Source organism: Orycteropus afer, unplaced genomic scaffold, assembly GCF_000298275.1.
Source record: "Orycteropus afer afer isolate SDZICR_OR568_19922 unplaced genomic scaffold, OryAfe1.0 scaffold00130, whole genome shotgun sequence".
NCBI lineage: Eukaryota > Metazoa > Chordata > Mammalia > Tubulidentata > Orycteropodidae > Orycteropus > Orycteropus afer.
Window position 1 is genome coordinate 3906079 of NW_006921717.1, and position 15662 is coordinate 3921740.

At 54.6% G+C, this 15662-nt stretch overlaps 1 protein-coding gene across 1 annotated transcript in view; it reads right to left on the reverse strand.

Annotated features, from left to right (window-relative positions):
- Positions 1 to 1530: 1530 nt before the first annotated feature.
- POLA2 (DNA polymerase alpha 2, accessory subunit) overlaps positions 1531 to 15662 on the reverse strand; it is a 31272-nt gene continuing 17140 nt past the window's right edge. The window contains exons 8-18 of the mRNA XM_007944972.1: positions 12779 to 12934; positions 12179 to 12241; positions 11308 to 11350; positions 8968 to 9092; positions 8359 to 8397; positions 6977 to 7050; positions 4040 to 4148; positions 3707 to 3813; positions 2931 to 2990; positions 2560 to 2686; positions 1531 to 1686 (exon numbers count right to left, since the gene is read on the reverse strand). Of these exons, the coding sequence (XP_007943163.1) occupies positions 1531 to 1686; positions 2560 to 2686; positions 2931 to 2990; positions 3707 to 3813; positions 4040 to 4148; positions 6977 to 7050; positions 8359 to 8397; positions 8968 to 9092; positions 11308 to 11350; positions 12179 to 12241; positions 12779 to 12934 (1059 nt within the window). The remainder of the gene's footprint in view (positions 1687 to 2559; positions 2687 to 2930; positions 2991 to 3706; positions 3814 to 4039; positions 4149 to 6976; positions 7051 to 8358; positions 8398 to 8967; positions 9093 to 11307; positions 11351 to 12178; positions 12242 to 12778; positions 12935 to 15662) is intronic.

The window sequence follows — 15662 nt, forward strand, 5'->3', positions numbered from 1 at the left end:
GGCAGCAGGTGGTGGCGTCCTGTCTTCCGTCCTCCTGGTGCCAACCTCCCCCAGCAGGATGCACGTCTGTTCCCCGTGCACCCACAGGAATGCCAGATCCTCCCGAATCTCTTTAAGGTCCAGGAAAGGAGGCTTTGGACTTTGCCAGGTGGGGACCGAGGCGTTACCTTACCTTCCCCCCAGAAGCAGGGGACCACCACTGCTCTGCACCACGGCCCTTTGGTTAAGGGTGGGGGATCCACAGCCCGGAAACTGGTTTATCTGTCTGGAGGGGCCTGAGTTAATCGCCAGGGCATGGGCTTCAAAGGCGGGGCTAACTGAGTTGATAATGAGCTTGGTAGCCACACAAGTGGTGTTGTGGGGGTCTGGCGTCCACAGTGCCTCGGGGCCGCCCAGTCCGCTGCCCCTTGGACGAGACTGGAGGCCCCCTGGGAATACTGCTGGGGGAGGAGGTAAAATGGCTGCCTCTTTGGCTTGCCTGTAATTCTTGTCTTGATAAGGAGGCGGCTATAAAATGAAATGATACGCAACAGCAGTTCCTGATGTGTTGCCACAGACATTTTCTTGTCTTGGTCAGCTTTTGGGCTGATTCCATTTCATCCTCAAAGAGGAGGTGGAGGGGCACGGCTGGGAACTGTTTGGTCACCTATTATCCGAGTTGGGGCATAGGCACCATCGACTCCTGGCTCCTTTGCACATGTCCCTTGGGCCAGCAGCTGGGGTTTCCCAGTGTTAGCGGGCAGGACGGCCTGCATCTTAGGGCAGAAACCCACTCCACCTTTGGCCAGTGTGCAAGGAATGCGGATGTGTCGGGAACCCCTGGAGGCCTGTCCTTGCCAAAGTGTTCTGGGCTACAGGCAAGCTTCGTGCTGCTAAGCTGACTTGGAATCCAGCTTTGGAACGGCTCTGGGAGGCCGGCCCTGCAGATGGAGGGGTCAGGCTGGGACCACGGCATGCCTGTGGGGCCACGTGGGGAGGCTGGGCACGCGGCCAGGCTCGCTGCAGCCCCAGCCCCACAGCCTAGGGGCCCAGCACACCTCCTCGGCAGATACCATCTGCGCCTTGGCTCAACCTTAGGAGGGGTGGGTGGGGGTGGGACCAAGGGGGTTCTGAAGGGCTGACAGAAGCCAGTGTGACTAGCCCGCTGCCTTCTCTGGGCAGAGGTCAGGTGGGGAGCGCTCTTTGTCAACCACCAGGAAGAAGGAAGAGCAGAATTAAGACGAAGCTCGGAAGTTGCACTCAGAATTTATTTTTATTTTTCCAAAAGTTATGTGTTTGATTCACATAGAAAATCGTGAAGCCTCCGTGGCCTTTGTGAGTGGCTGCATCCACCCCAGCCCCCCCGGACGCCACGGAGCCATTCAGGAACAAATGCTTTCTTCCAGAGGCGCCAGTGCCCAGCTACACTAGCCTTCCTGCGGGGTCCAGCCCCACCCCCCTCTCCTGTTCCATCTGCGAGTTTGGACTGGCCAGCTCCCGGGGGCCGGGACACCTGCACGGGCCTGGCAGGACGCGGAGGTTCAAGGCCACTCAGATCCTGACCACCTGGGCGGCGACACACGGACTCTGCCTCTCCTCCCCAGCCACGCCCACAGGCTGCCTCCTGAGGTAGAACCGGCCAAAGGTGCCTCCCACCTGCCCTTTGGTGAGGCGCCCGGGGTTCATACAGACACAGCCGAGGACATCCTAGGGAGAGAAGGAGAGGCCTCAATTAACTGGGAAAAAGTAGTGTAATGGTGAGACCCTAAAGAGGGTCCCAGGAATGGATACGAAGGTGAGCCAGCGCCCTGTGAGCCAGAGCTCCTAACACGACAGGACCCCCAGAGTCCCCGTGGAGTCTCTGGAACTGAATGAAGAATGAGGTGATCTGGCAGAAGCAGCCTGATCCAGCTGCACACTGGTTTCCAGCGTGCACACCTTGCCTCTGGAAGCTGCCTGCCTCTGGTTCGTGCGACGGGGGTGGTCCAGGTGGAAGCCCTGCACCCGGCGCCCAGTGGTGGCCTTGGGACGGAGGAGGGGTGGTCCAGGTGGAAGCCCTGCACCCAGCGCCCAGTGGCGGCCTTGGGACGGAGGAGGGGTGAGGAGGAGGGGTGGTCCAGGTGGAAGCCCTGCACCCAGCGCCCAGTGGCGGCCTTGGGACGGAGGAGGGGTGGCTGAGACCAGAACAACCCAGGAGCTTCCTCCACGTGGAGGAATCCTCCAGGTCACAGCAGAGCGCAGGGTGAGAGCAGGCAAAGGCCTATGTGGAATGTCCCTGAGGTCACCCCAACATGGCCCTGGGGGAGGACCACTCCCTACTCGCTTCCTGGGTTCCCAAGGCTGGGCCCCCCCAGCACCGTCCTCTGCGGAGAGGGAGACGGGGCAGAGGGTAGTTCATTCAAACATTTCCCTAACGGATTGTCTTCTGGTCCCACCTACTCTCCAAAAGAAGGCCTCAGTGCTGGGCTGAAGGCCCCAGTGCCATCAGCAGAGCCATGAGGAGCGAGTGCCAGGTGACGGAGAAGGAAAAGCAGAGACCGGTTCTGCGTTCCCGAAAAGGCGGGAATGACTCCAACCCACCTTCACAAAATACCTCAGCTCTGACGGGACTATGAAGACATCTGGGGTGACGGGCAGCTGGCCGTAGGCATACAGGCTTTCATAGTCAATGGCCATGTCTTCCTGCGGAGGGTAGAGTGGGTAGTAGCTACAGAGACAGACAGACAGACAGCAGTGAGTGACTGGGGGCAGCCTCCCCAGACTCCCTCCACGTCACTTGTTTCCAACAGACTGTTCTCTGTCTGGGGAGACAGAACACAGGCTGGTCATCCATCACAGGCAGACATTGCCTGGCTGTGGCCCAATGAAGCCTCCTACAATCACACTGATTGTAGCTCTGTGACCCCCGAGTCCTCTGTTCATGGCCAGGAAATCCCCGCAGGGGAGCTCACCTCCTCTGGGTGAGGATGTGCCTGAGGATACGGCTCAGTCTGTCTGAAGGTCCAGAAGAGCTGGGGATGGGAGGGGAGCGAGAGATGCATCACCGAGCTTCGATTTGCAGCTCCTGCCTCTTGGCAGGGGACAAAGGACGTCACCCGCTAGACAGACGCTATCTGTGAAGGCACAGCTAGAGAACGCCTCCGGGGGAGTACCTGTCTGTCCCCACACGAGGGAGGTGGGCACACTGGATCGAGAAAGGGAAGAGCAGGGGTCCCTTGAAATCAACATCAAGAAAGGCCACTGGCCACACCGTCTTGGGCAAGAGGACGCAGCATGCATCACCAGGAGGCAAGCGGCAGCCAGAGACCTCTGCCTCTCAGACCTCAGCCAACACCCACACACCCTCTCGCTCAGCGTGTGACCTGCTGCAAACACGCCTTCCTTCCACGACAGGCTGGAAGGGCTGGGCTGCCGGGTCTAAAGTTTACAGATGTGAGCTACCGTGCTTCTGGTAAGGGAGCAGCTCAACCGAGGAAGTACCACACCAGGGACATGCCACCCTATGTTTAAGCCACACACCTGGGAGATGAGGGTAAGCCAGATGAACATGCATAACTCTAAGGGAAGTGCACGTCAGAAGACGTGACCCTGTGTGAACTAGGGGGACAGAAACACATCCACCTGCCCCCCCGGGCACAGGGGATGGGAAACAGCACCAAGTGGCCCCTTGATGTTCTTGGGGGAGTGAGGGGCCCGGTTTTGCTGTCGGACTGAGTGCACATCTCACCTGCTGATCTCCTCTGCCCCCATGTGGAACAGCAGGTCTGTGGACGTCAAGGCAAAGACGGCTCCGTTTATGGAGAGGCTACAGGGCTCAGACACAAACCGGACTCGCTACAATGACAAGGGGTTGACACAGACGTTTGCCCAGCCAACCTAGAACTTCCCACCATTCCACAGGCTCTCCACGGGCTGGGAGGACCACCAAAAGGGGAAGCCCGGGCAACGCAGCAAGACCAGGGTCACGTGTGCCTGTGGGAAGGACGACACAGCCGCATGCACGCCTGAGAGGGCACCGCCACTGGGCAGAGCGGGGCCGCCTGAGGAGGGTGTGGGGTACCTTCTTGTCCTCTCTGGACAGGTCCGGGTAGCTGAAAGGTGGCTGTGGGTACACAGGCTCGTGGTGCACGTCTCTCAACGAAGGGACAAACACGAGGTGGGAGCCAGAACTGTTTGTCGAAAAACAAGGGAGAAGAAAAGTGAAACAGACCAGCCGGGCAACAGCTTCGCAGTGTCCGAGGTGGTCAGAGCAGGGCTGCCTTCCAGGGGCGCTTCTGGAACTGGACTACTCTACACACTGAAGCACCCGGCTGCTAACAGAAGGTCAGTGGTTCAAACTCACCAGCTGCTCCACGGGAGAAAGATGTGAAAACCTACTTCCAAGGATTAGTCCCGCAAACCCTATGGGGCGGTCTACTCATCCGACAGTCACTGTGGGTTGGAATCGACTGAATGGCAAAGGGGTGAGCAGATGTTGCCCCCCACGGGATGCTGGGGACGGAAGGTGAGTTGTTCCAATTTACATACAACTGGCTCAAGGCTCAGCTCTCCCTAGACACACTGTCCTGCTTGGTATGGCAGAGAAGAGATGCCAACCTAGAAGGAAAGGGGTTGGCCTAAGGCCTCACAGGCAAGCGGGCACCCAGCATTCTACCCTTCACACTGCCTGGCAGAGCTTGTTCACAGGCATCACAAGTCTCCTAACACAGGACTCAGTCAAGTGAGAGCCAGGCTGGGGGTCCTTCCTGGGGAGAAACCCGGTGCTGCTCACATCAGGACGCGGCTTCAGTATTTACAAGGTCAGACCGAAGCTTCTTGGCCCAACACTGGGCCGCAGTCAGTGGGCGATGAGATCCAAACACACTCAGAGTCGGGGAACACAGACTCCCAGTTTCCCCAACACAGTGAAGTTACACTCTCGGTTTTTATTTCTTGCTGGAGGATCTGGTGCAAATGAAGGAAATTTAACAGCAACAGCAAAAGCACAGATGACGGATCCCCTTGGACAGAGGCAGAAGGAGGGTCTCTAGGGTAACAACATGAGAATGAAGAGAAAAGCCGTAACTCTAGGGGCCAACTGCTTGTCCTCCTCGGCCACACAGAAGAGGAAAGGAAAAAAAAAACCCGTTGCCTTGGTTCCCTGAGCTGTCCCCAGCAGAGTGCTCTTTATAAACCAGATAGGTGGAAAGTGCTCCTTTGGGGCCTTTTTGAAAACCCACCAATAGCCTACTTCCAGCTCCCCTCCTTGCTTCAAACGTTTCAATGTCCCCAGGCTCAGGCACCCACCCTGCCCTTCATAATGCCTCAATCATCTGAGTCCAGCCAGCGGGCCAGGGGTAACCTGACTGGGCCCGTCTGTGCTCCAGGTCTCACGCTTCGTAATAGACGCAGAGAGCTGCGGTGCAGGTGGCCACTGTCAAGGGACCCAACTGCTAGAGACGCTACAGTCAGAGAGGAAACAGCCCTCCTACTGATGGGGATACACTGGCCGTAGGGGGAGGGGTCAGGAAGAAAATTCCAACTATGTTCAGCATTGCACAATTTCCTAGAGCCTGTGGGCGGGGCCCCGGCCGCTCCCTCCAGCAGGCCCTGAACTCCGAGGGCCCCAGTGGCGCCCGGGCTCTGCCTCCTCCTGTCAGCTCAGGCTGCGCCCCACTGACCTCTCAGGAGTAAAACCCAGTCCGACCGAGGAGCGCCCATTGCTCTTTTTGGAAGGGTGGGGCCGCTCCCTGCCGCGTGGCACACACTGGCCGCAGAGGAAAGTGCCTGGTGGTGCTGGGCACTTGCCCCCAGCGTGACAATGTCTGGTTTGTCCTTTGTTTGCACCACTGCTGTCAATACCAGAGGGTGAGGAGCCAAAAAGCAGAGCCAACCTCAAACCGAAAGCACCCAGCCCGGGCTGCTTCAGCCTCCCCGAGGAGAGCAGGGTGGCGAGCTGGGACACCAGCCCTGCTCCTGATCCCCTGGGTGCTCTCCTGAGGCGCTCCAGGCTCTCTCCAGGCCTGAGGGGGTCCTTCAGGGTGCCTGCACACCCCGGGAGATGAGGTGGAAGGCGAGGTAGGAAAGGGCAGACCCAGCCCTGTCACCACTCAGCCCAGTGCTCTGACTCGAGGAGTTTGGGGTGTTCTCTGCCCTGGTCTGTAGGCCTCCTGTGCTCCTGCCGTGGGCCAAGGCAGCATTACACCATGTACCACCTCTGGCATTAGCTCTCACGGCCAAGGGTGGCAGATGATACATCTTGTTTAAAAACCACCTTTGTTACAGACTTGCTTTTAGAAACTTCGCCCCAGGAATGTTTGTTTTATGGCCTCAGCTGTAGGCAAGCAGCTCCCTCGAGAGGAAGCTCTATCACCCGCCAATTCCTTCCAAACCCGGTGCTGGAGGCGCAGCAGGGGGTGGAGGGCGTCAGCTTCCTGAATAACCTTCTATTCTGGCTTTGGGCTCTTCCTGGAAGTGACTTGTCTCCCAGATTAGAGCTGTATGTCTGCCATCACTGATGTGACCGCTCACACTTGCTTCCATTTGGCTGATGGCAGTGGTTCAGGGTCGCACCCTTGGTAAGTGTCTGACCAGTGCTTGCTCTGGTGTAACCCCAGGAAACACTAAGGAGAAGAACCTGGGCTCACCCCAGACCCCCTCTCACCCAGGAGGTGTTGCTGGGTGAGCCACCAAACACCTCTCAGACCCCCTGGGAAGAGTCCCACAGGGCTGGAGTTTACACAGAAGGGTGAGCAAAGGCAGGAAGGCAGGCGGAAAGAGCAAAGGGCGAGTGAGGGCCGATACGGCCTCTTCCTTTCAAGTATGTTTATCTCTGTGTTTTACAAAGCTGTCTCTAAACTTGGCGCCTGCGCTCAGGGAGATCAAGAGTTCCAGCTGACTTCTGTCCTCAAAGGATGGAAGGGACGGGCTACCACTACTCTGAATGCTCTCAGTGTCTAAGTGGGAACCCCTGGGAAATGTGTGAACTTAAGGTTCTGCCCACATTCTGAATCCTGACCTTCTGGTCCCTTCAATAATCGTGCGTAGACATTGCTTGAAAACATCTTCAAACGGACTTGTGAGCAGACAGCTCTGAGAAAGGAAAGGAGACACATTTAGAGAACAGATGTTTTGGCGTTTCTTCACCTGTCTAACATTTGTCTAAATGACTCCTGGGCCAGCTGCTGAGCGAGGAGCTGGAGGGGACGCAGATGAAGACGTGCCTCTGTCTTCAGGGGCTGAGTCAAGTCAGGGGCAGGAGATGTAGGGGGGCAGAATGAAGCTTCTTGAGTGTACGTTAGAGAGGCTTCCTTTCAGAGTGTTTTGAAATGTTTTCTGTGGAAGATAAAATAGCCTGAGACAAAGAATGGGACGTACCAGCTGGCAGTGCAGTGAATGACTTGGTGTGGCTTTTCCAGCCACAGTCTTTGCGGCTCCCACTGGATTACTGGGTGGGACCATGCCAATAAGGTGGGGAACTCTCACACTGGGACTGGTTAGTTCTGTCACTATGCCAGGCTTCAAATGAGCCCTCTGAGAGGCACAGGGGGGAATCTCATTGCCATCAAGACAGGAGCTGGGGGGAAGTAGAGTGTGTCCTTGGACCCGAGATCCCTGCACTGGACCTCCTTGGCAGAGATGCCTGGGAGAGACCCAGCTGAGAAACCAAAAGGCAGGAGACAAGAGTGGTAGGCTTTCTGGGATGGCTGGTGTCAGAACTGGCAAGAAGGTTGGGGGGTGGTGGCATGTTGACTTCACAGAAATAAGCCTTGGGCTGCTGAGGGCGGTTCTGTCTCCCCCTACGAGGCTGGAGGAGGTCAGAAGATGCCGCCTCCACGCCCTTTCTGCCCAGCTCCACCCTGGAGATGGCCCACAAAGGGTCATCGGTGTTCCAGGCATCAAAGGACAGCAAGATGGGAGTTATCGAGCTGAAGGAAGCAGCCTGGGGACCTACAGGAGGGCTCCTGTGTCACGTGTCATAAAGGAACACTAGGACAGATATAAGTACATGCCACTCCCGCAGCTTCCAGACAGCCTTGTATTCTGGGGCCACCAAAAAAACAAAAACAAAGACCAAACTCCCTGCTGTCGAGTTGGATCTGACTCATAGCAACCCCTCCCCTGGGTTTCCAAGGTGGTATCCCTAAAGAAGTAGATTGTCCAGTCTGCCTTCCGAGGAGTGGCTGGTGGGTTTGAACCATCAGCCTTCTGGTTAGCAGTCAAATGCCTTAGGCACTATGCCACCAGAGCCCCTATTCCAGGGCCACAAGCCCCTCAAATTCAGTATCTATAAACTTGCTCGGATGCAGTGTTTCTTTGGTTAGCCGTGGCAATTGATTCAGGTGTGTTGCAGATACAGGGAAAAAACTAAAAAGTGACAGTAACAGCAGAGCCACTTACCTCCACCTGTTCATGCTTGGCATCAAGGAAAGGCCCAAACTGCAAAGAAGGCCAAGGGGCAAACAAAGGCATCAAAGAGTGAATGGGAGCCCCTGTCTGTGAGGGCTCTCACCCCCCTCGAGCAGTCTGCGCAGGGCCCATGTTCCCGCCAAGGCTGCTTGCACAGCCGGGGACAGTTAGCAGATGGGGCCAGAGATCAGGCAGAAGGACGGGAGCCCTGGAGGGAGGGAGGCCTCAGAGTCCCACAACACGTGCTACAAGTGCCCCTACACACTGACCTCCTACGGACTTTCACACCTAGCCACGGAAACCTACCCCCTGCTAACTATCCTGCTCTGAACTCCACAAACGAGGTGAGTTCAGAAGCTGGAGCAATGAGACAGAGGCAAGAACACGGCGAGTCAATGAAAGGCTGCGAGCGAGGTCGGGCTCTTAGACTTCGTGAAGGCCTGTGGAGGACCATGCACACCTCTCCAAAGCTGCAGACTAAGAACTCGTATTTTTAAAGGGGCGGTGAGACTGATGCGCTCCCCAGAAATCGAGACTGTTAGGAGCCCCGGTTTTCTCAGGTGCCTCCCTGAGCGAGGCCGCCCCAGGAGGGTCTCCTACCAGGATGCAGACGTCAGGCCGATCGTGATTGATGATGGTGACCAGGTCCAGCAGGGGGTCATAGGTGATGCTGTCAGACGTGGTGTAGGGCCCACAGGCAACCAGAACCATTCTTTGCTCAAAATCTGAGATGGGGAGGGTTACGAGGTCCTGATCAGAAGAGGCTGATACCAGGACGGTGGGAGAAGACAGGACAAAAAGGCCACTGAACACAACTTATCGAGACCCTCCGCAGTGGAACAGCTCTGGGAATTAAAGACGAGGAGGGCCTCACTCTTGCTGAATATTCCATCAGGCAAAATATCACACTGTGTGGAGGGCTGTGTCCCTTGTGGAGGCCCCACGGAGGAAAGATTTACTGTCTTTCTGAGCCTCTCGAGGCCACCCAGGAATCCCCGGGTACAGCACACGGTGAAGCCCTAACTGAAAGGCTGGCAGTTCTAATACACCCAGAGGCACCTGAGAAGCAGGCCTGGTGAACTGCTTCCAAAGGTCCCAGCTCTGAAAACCCTACGGAGGGCACTGCTGCCCCAGAAACAAGGGATCGCCACGAGTCGGGATCCACTCAACAGTGACTAGCAACAGGCCGCCTGCCTTCCCCAGCTCCTGGCTCTATTCAAAGCCAAACACAGCTGCTTCCAACCTCCCTTTCTGACTCTGACCTGTCCCTGCCTCTCTAAGGGCCCTGATGATGGCAGGAATCCTGGTGGCACAGTGGTTAAGCACTGAGCTGCTAACCAAAAGGTCGGCAGTTTGAACCCACCAGCCGCTCTGCGGGAGAAAGTTGTGCCAGTCAGCTTCTGTAGAGATGACAGCCTTGGAAACCCTGTGGGGCAGTCCTGCTCCGTCCTAAAGGGTTGCTGTGAGTTGGAATGGACTTGACCGCAGTGAGTCTAGCTTTGGTTCTGTGATGACATTGGGCACTTCCTAATTTTATGAGCCTTTACTTTAGCACAACTGCAGAGACCCTTCTGCCAGGTGAGGTCACACAGTCACAGGGTCTGGGCAGGGAGCATCTTGTATCCCCCCACAGCAGGGAGTCCCATTCCTGAGACAGGGAACTCAAGAGACAGAGTCGGCTTCCTGTGGAGGTGAGTCTGGTTCTGAGGAGCCTGCACTAAGGGCCTTGTCTTGTGCTGTTTTCCCCAAGTCCGCAGGTTAATACCATGTAATAACATGTATGTCAACAGCCTATTAAACCTGCACGCCAGGCCTCCCTGGCACGCAACGCTGGCTCTCAGCACCTCAGTCATGGCACCAGCAGTCATTCTAACACCACCGTGCCGTCCATCCTCGCTCCAGGAACACATTTTCTGATAGGTGCAATGTCATACACCGCCTGATTTCATTCCTCATTCCAGGACCTGACCCACTGTTAATGTGGGTGGGGTGTTGACAGTACCCTCATCAGTGGTCTACTTGGCTTATAAAATGCTTGGAAATGCTTTGAAGTAGTCTTTTACTTTGGGGGGAACCTCCTCTCCACCCAGATTAGTAACTGAATCATCTTAGGCTTCCTCAGACACCCTTCCCTCTTCACACATTCTCATGAGGAGTAACCAGGCCCATAGCAGAGCTCACAGACAGCACACACAGCTCCTGTGTCTCGCACCCAGTCCCCCCGAGGTAGCAGCTCACACAAGCAGAGCTGTCATCAGCTGCCCGAGTCAGCTCTGGCTCCTGAGCGGCCCCATCACAGCCGAGTGAAGCTGTGCCCGGTCCTGGTCGGCCCCATTGTGATTCACAGGGTTTTCCAAAGGAGACGGCCAGGTCTTCCTCCCTCCTCTTAGCCTGAAAGCTGCACTGAAAGCTGCTCAGGGTCACAGCCACGCGCCAGACCCCACCGATGGACACAGGAGGTGCTGCGGGCAGGGATCGAACCCCAGTCTCCCTCCTGGAAGGAGAGAATCCACCACTTTGTCAAAACTAAGACATTCACTGGAGTGTGTTACTGTAACTGAACCCCTGACATGACGTGGGTGACACTGGCTTTTCCACTCTCGTCCTTTCCTCCTCCAGGGCCAAGACCAGACCCCACTCTGCTCGTAGAGAGATGCATTTTCATCTGCATAGGCTTTTTCCTTCTCAAAACAACATGCAAATAAATACCCATAAACTTTCGCCTTTAAATGCCACGCTCCATGCTGTCAGACCCAGGTGGCCACACTAACAACGCCCGCTAGCCTCGACCTGTGGTCTTCTGACAAGGGCCTGTGGGACCACCAGCCCGGCTGGGGCTCCACTGCTCCACCAGGCTACTCAACAGCCCGAGAGCCGCACTCCTGGACCCCTGTCCACCACCCTCCAGGCTGGCAAAACAAGTTTTGAACCAAAACTTACCTCCATCCTCTTCAGTGGGCTGATAAAAAGGAAGCGGCACACCCTTAAAAACAGAAAAGAAGCCACATTGAGGTCTGGCTCCATGCATCACCCCTGGTGAGGAGAGAGGGGTGGGCACGGGATGGGGGTGCTTGCAGGGGGGGTGGGAGGTGTGGGAGGGGAGCGATGTGGAGCGGAGAAGCAGCGTGGCCCCTGCTCCCGGCACTAACGTCCCACGGAGCTCACGGACCTGCCGTTTCTCTATGCTGCTGAGTGGCAGAGGAGCCCAGGGAGTGAGAGCCCTGCTCTGTCTGCTGCTGAGGGGACCTGACTCGCAGTAAACTGCCCACAGGGTTTCCTAGGCTGTGGTCGTCTCAGGGGCAGACTGCCGGGCCTTTCTCCCTCGGAGCTATGGCTGGGTTCAAACCGCCAAACTTATGGTTACAGCCATGTGCTTAAGCACTGCACCACCAGGGCTCCCTGAGAGGCCGCTTATAAAACACCCAGCAAGAAGAAGGAACAGAAGAGATGCCTGGAGTATCAGTGTGCATCTCCAAGGCCGGGAGGGAAGAGCGTCCACTGCTCCTCCCCTCATTCCGAAAGTCTGGAGTTAGTACCTAGAGCAAGGCTGCAGCCCATTTTGTAAATAAAGTTTTATCAGAACACAGGCGCATTATGTGAGCCATAATGGCAGAATTGAATCATTGTGACAGAGAACGTATGACCCACAAAGATTACAATATTTACTGTTTGGCCCCTTCGGAAAGTTGGCTAACCCTTGGTTGGTCCCTGTCCCACAGTGAGAAACAAACAGGCCTTACAAGGGACCGTTTCTACAACACATGCACTGTCCGTCCCGTGGTTGGGGTCAAGCTGGAGGAAAGGTGAGTACCTCGTACAGCTTGGTGGCGACAAACTTCCTTCCTGTGGTATTGATCCCTTCCATGATCACAACCTGAAAGCAGCAGGGAAACGGGACCGCTAAGGCAGGGGATAAGGGAGAGGTCTGAAGAAATCACATCACATAGTCAGAACTCCTGTGCAGCTGCTCTCTCTGTAACTGTAAAAGGGGGCATTCTTCTAGAAAACAAATAAAGGGTTCCACTGGCAATAACACGCTCTGTGTGAATGACGTCATTTCACGAAAATCCAGTGAGGTGAGAATTACCATTCCCATCTTACAGGTGAGAACACCGCGGCTTAGGGAGCGTCAATAACCTGCCCACAATCGCATGACTTGAGCGGCGCTGGAATTCAAACCTGGGCAGTTTGACCCCCGAGCCGAGGCCTGAGCACAGGCAGGCCACGAGCTGTATCCCTGCCACGGCACCCCCGGGGCGTGTGCCCCCGCGAGCAGGCCTCACTGCACCAGAGGGAAGCACAGGAGCGGCCGCCTCGCGATGAAATTCTTATTCTGAGAGTTCCGCTCCGTCACACACTCCGTCAGTGCAAACTGCATCCCCACAGCCCTAGGCTGCAACTCAAATCTCACCTGTCCAGGAAACAGAGAATATTCTTTGAGCTCAGATAAATCCACTGGGATCTGAGCGCCCGAGGAATGTTCCCGGTCTCCCTCCAGAATCACGGACTTGCTGTTCAGCTTGCCATTGCTATCACAGCCGATCTGGCCCAGCAGAGTGACGGGCTCCTACGGAAGGGAGGTGCGATGTAAGAACGGCTGTCCGTTCTTTCGGAAGGAGCTTAAAACCTCAAGTCCACAGCACGACTGCAAAACAAACCCTAAACAACAGCAAACCTTTCTGGGGCAGCATGTGACCCTGAGATGACCCAGCAACGTCACTGACTCTCAGGGTTAGAAGGATGTTAAAGGACATCAAGTCCATCCACCCCCCTGATGCCTGGGCTCCCTCCAAGTGGCTCCCTAAGCTTGACCATCTCCACTAAAATGGGATTGGTAAGATTATCCCTATTTTACAAACAAGAACACTGTGGCTTAGAGAGGTTTAGTAACCTGCCCATAATCGCAAAACTTGGGTGGAATTTAAACTGGGCAGACTGATCCCAGAGCCAAGGTCCAGAGAGCAGGCTGAATCCCTGCGACTATGGCCACCACACCTGTTAATCACAACTCAACTTTACTGAGCTTATGAAACACCACACATGCTCTGAGGCTTACGTGGGTGAGCTTTCCATGATGTCACAACAACCAAGTGGATTCAGGCAGTCCATGGGTTACCATACACACGGTTCTTATTTGGCCTTACTTTAGTGCATTGACAATGATTTGAAAGCTACACGGGCAGCAAACAACGGTGACTGTGATGAAGACTTTGCTGGTGCAGGAGATGGTTCAGCTTTTACAAAGTGAGTAATGTTACTATTACATGTAACATTAAAGGGCAGGTACAAAGTTGTCCACTTGTAACCTGGGGTCTTACTGTACTATTACTGGGTCCATTTTACAGATGAGGAGAAACGAGTAACAGAGAGGTTAGGTAATTTAGTTAAGGTCACACAGTGGGGGAAGGCTGGCTCCAGAGTCATACTACAGCCCCCTGGAGCAGGAAGTTTTGTTAAATGGAGCTGAATTCACCCAATGGCTTCCTCTCTCCTGTTCCCACTCTTGAGGCTCCACCAGGAAGTCCAACCTTCTCCTCCAGGACCATGCACCCCTGCTTTCCTTTTCCCACTGCCCCCAGCTTCCTCACATGACATGGTTTTGTATATCTTCCCCAGCTGGTCATTGTTCTCCGAATGCAAACGTATGACAGCAAGGGATCTTCCAGAACTCATCTTCCCTCTAAAGGCATTTGACTGCTAACCAGAAGGCTGGCGGTTCAAACCCACCAGCCACTCCTCAGAAGGAAGATGGGGCAATCTACTTCCATAGTGATACTGCCTCAGAAACCCAAGGAGGGGCTGCTGTGAGTCAAATCGCCTCAACAGCAGTGAGTTTGATTTCTTTTTTATTCATTTTGAGTGAAGTCCTGTTACACCTGCCAGATCAGACTGTGATGCAAAGATACCACTGGCAGCACCTGGTTCACATAACAAGAGGTCAAACTAGGGAGGGACTTTGAGGCACTGATGACATAGCAAGAGTCTGGAAATCCTTCCCGTGCTGCTGTCCTGGTATGTGGATGTTCCTATTTGTGGGGGATCCCCAGGGGGCCACCTGCCTCACCACCACCTCTATCACTAAGGGAACAAAGCCTTCTGTTTTCACTTGTGTACAAGACCCTAAGCCAAGTGCAGAAAACAACTGTCCCTGGTCACAAAACCCAAGAGTACTTCTAAGTCTTCCTTCAAAGGACCTGTTTCACCAAATCCAAACGCGACAGAGGTTCTGACTAGAATGCAGACAAGGTGAGAAAGGAAGCAGCGATGCCTGCTCATCATCGTTGACTTAAAATACATATGAATTAGCAAACACAGACTATTAATCTATGGGTAAACAGATGGGTAGACAGGCTGAGTGATCAGGTATATCTAGGCAAAAGGGAATACAGCCTTGACCGTATGTAAGTTTGGCAGATGCTACATCTACATACTTATATGTATGTGCTGTAAGAACATCCATATAAATAGAAGTGATGGTAACTTCTTAGGAACAGTCAACCACCCTGATGGAGCAAGCTGTTGGACCTGTGGACCTGGGACCATGGCTGCCAGGGACACCAAGCTTAAATGGCATAACACTACACAAAAACATTGTTCTACATCCTACTTTGGTGAGTAGTGACTGGTGTCTTAAAAGTTTGCAAGCAGCCATCTAGATGCAACAACTGGTCTCTCCTGGTACACAGCAAAAAGAATGAAGAAAACCAAACACATGGAAACAGTCCAAAGGACTAGTGGACCATGCAAACCTCAGTCTATGACCATAAGGACTAGACTGTGTCTAACTACCACTGTCAACCACTCGGAAAGGGATCAAGGGAGGAGATCCTGGATAGAGTAGGAGAACAACGTGGAACAAAACTCAACATCATAAAAAAGACCAAGCTTACTGGTCTGACAGACACTGGTGAAATGCCCTGTGACCATGGCCCCTAGTTACCCTCCAGACCTGGAATTGGAATCACTCATGTGGCTTCCAGACCAAAAAAAGATAGGCATACACTGTGAATATTTACAACACATAGAGACACACCTTAGAATGATCAATCACAGGAGACCAGAAGGGCAGTGTTTGCACAGGGCGACAGCTCAGGGGGCAGGAATGCATAGGACAGAAGGACACAGGGAAGAGGTGACTGAAAGGGGGGAAGTGGGAAGAGAGCTGTTACATCATGGGGAGTGTAGTCCATGTGCGGTGTAGTAAATTACTTAGTGTGGCTTTTCTACCCATAAATCTTTGTAAACTCCAAGGTGGGATTTTCTATGAGCAACTGAGGAGCTCCTGATTGCTGAAG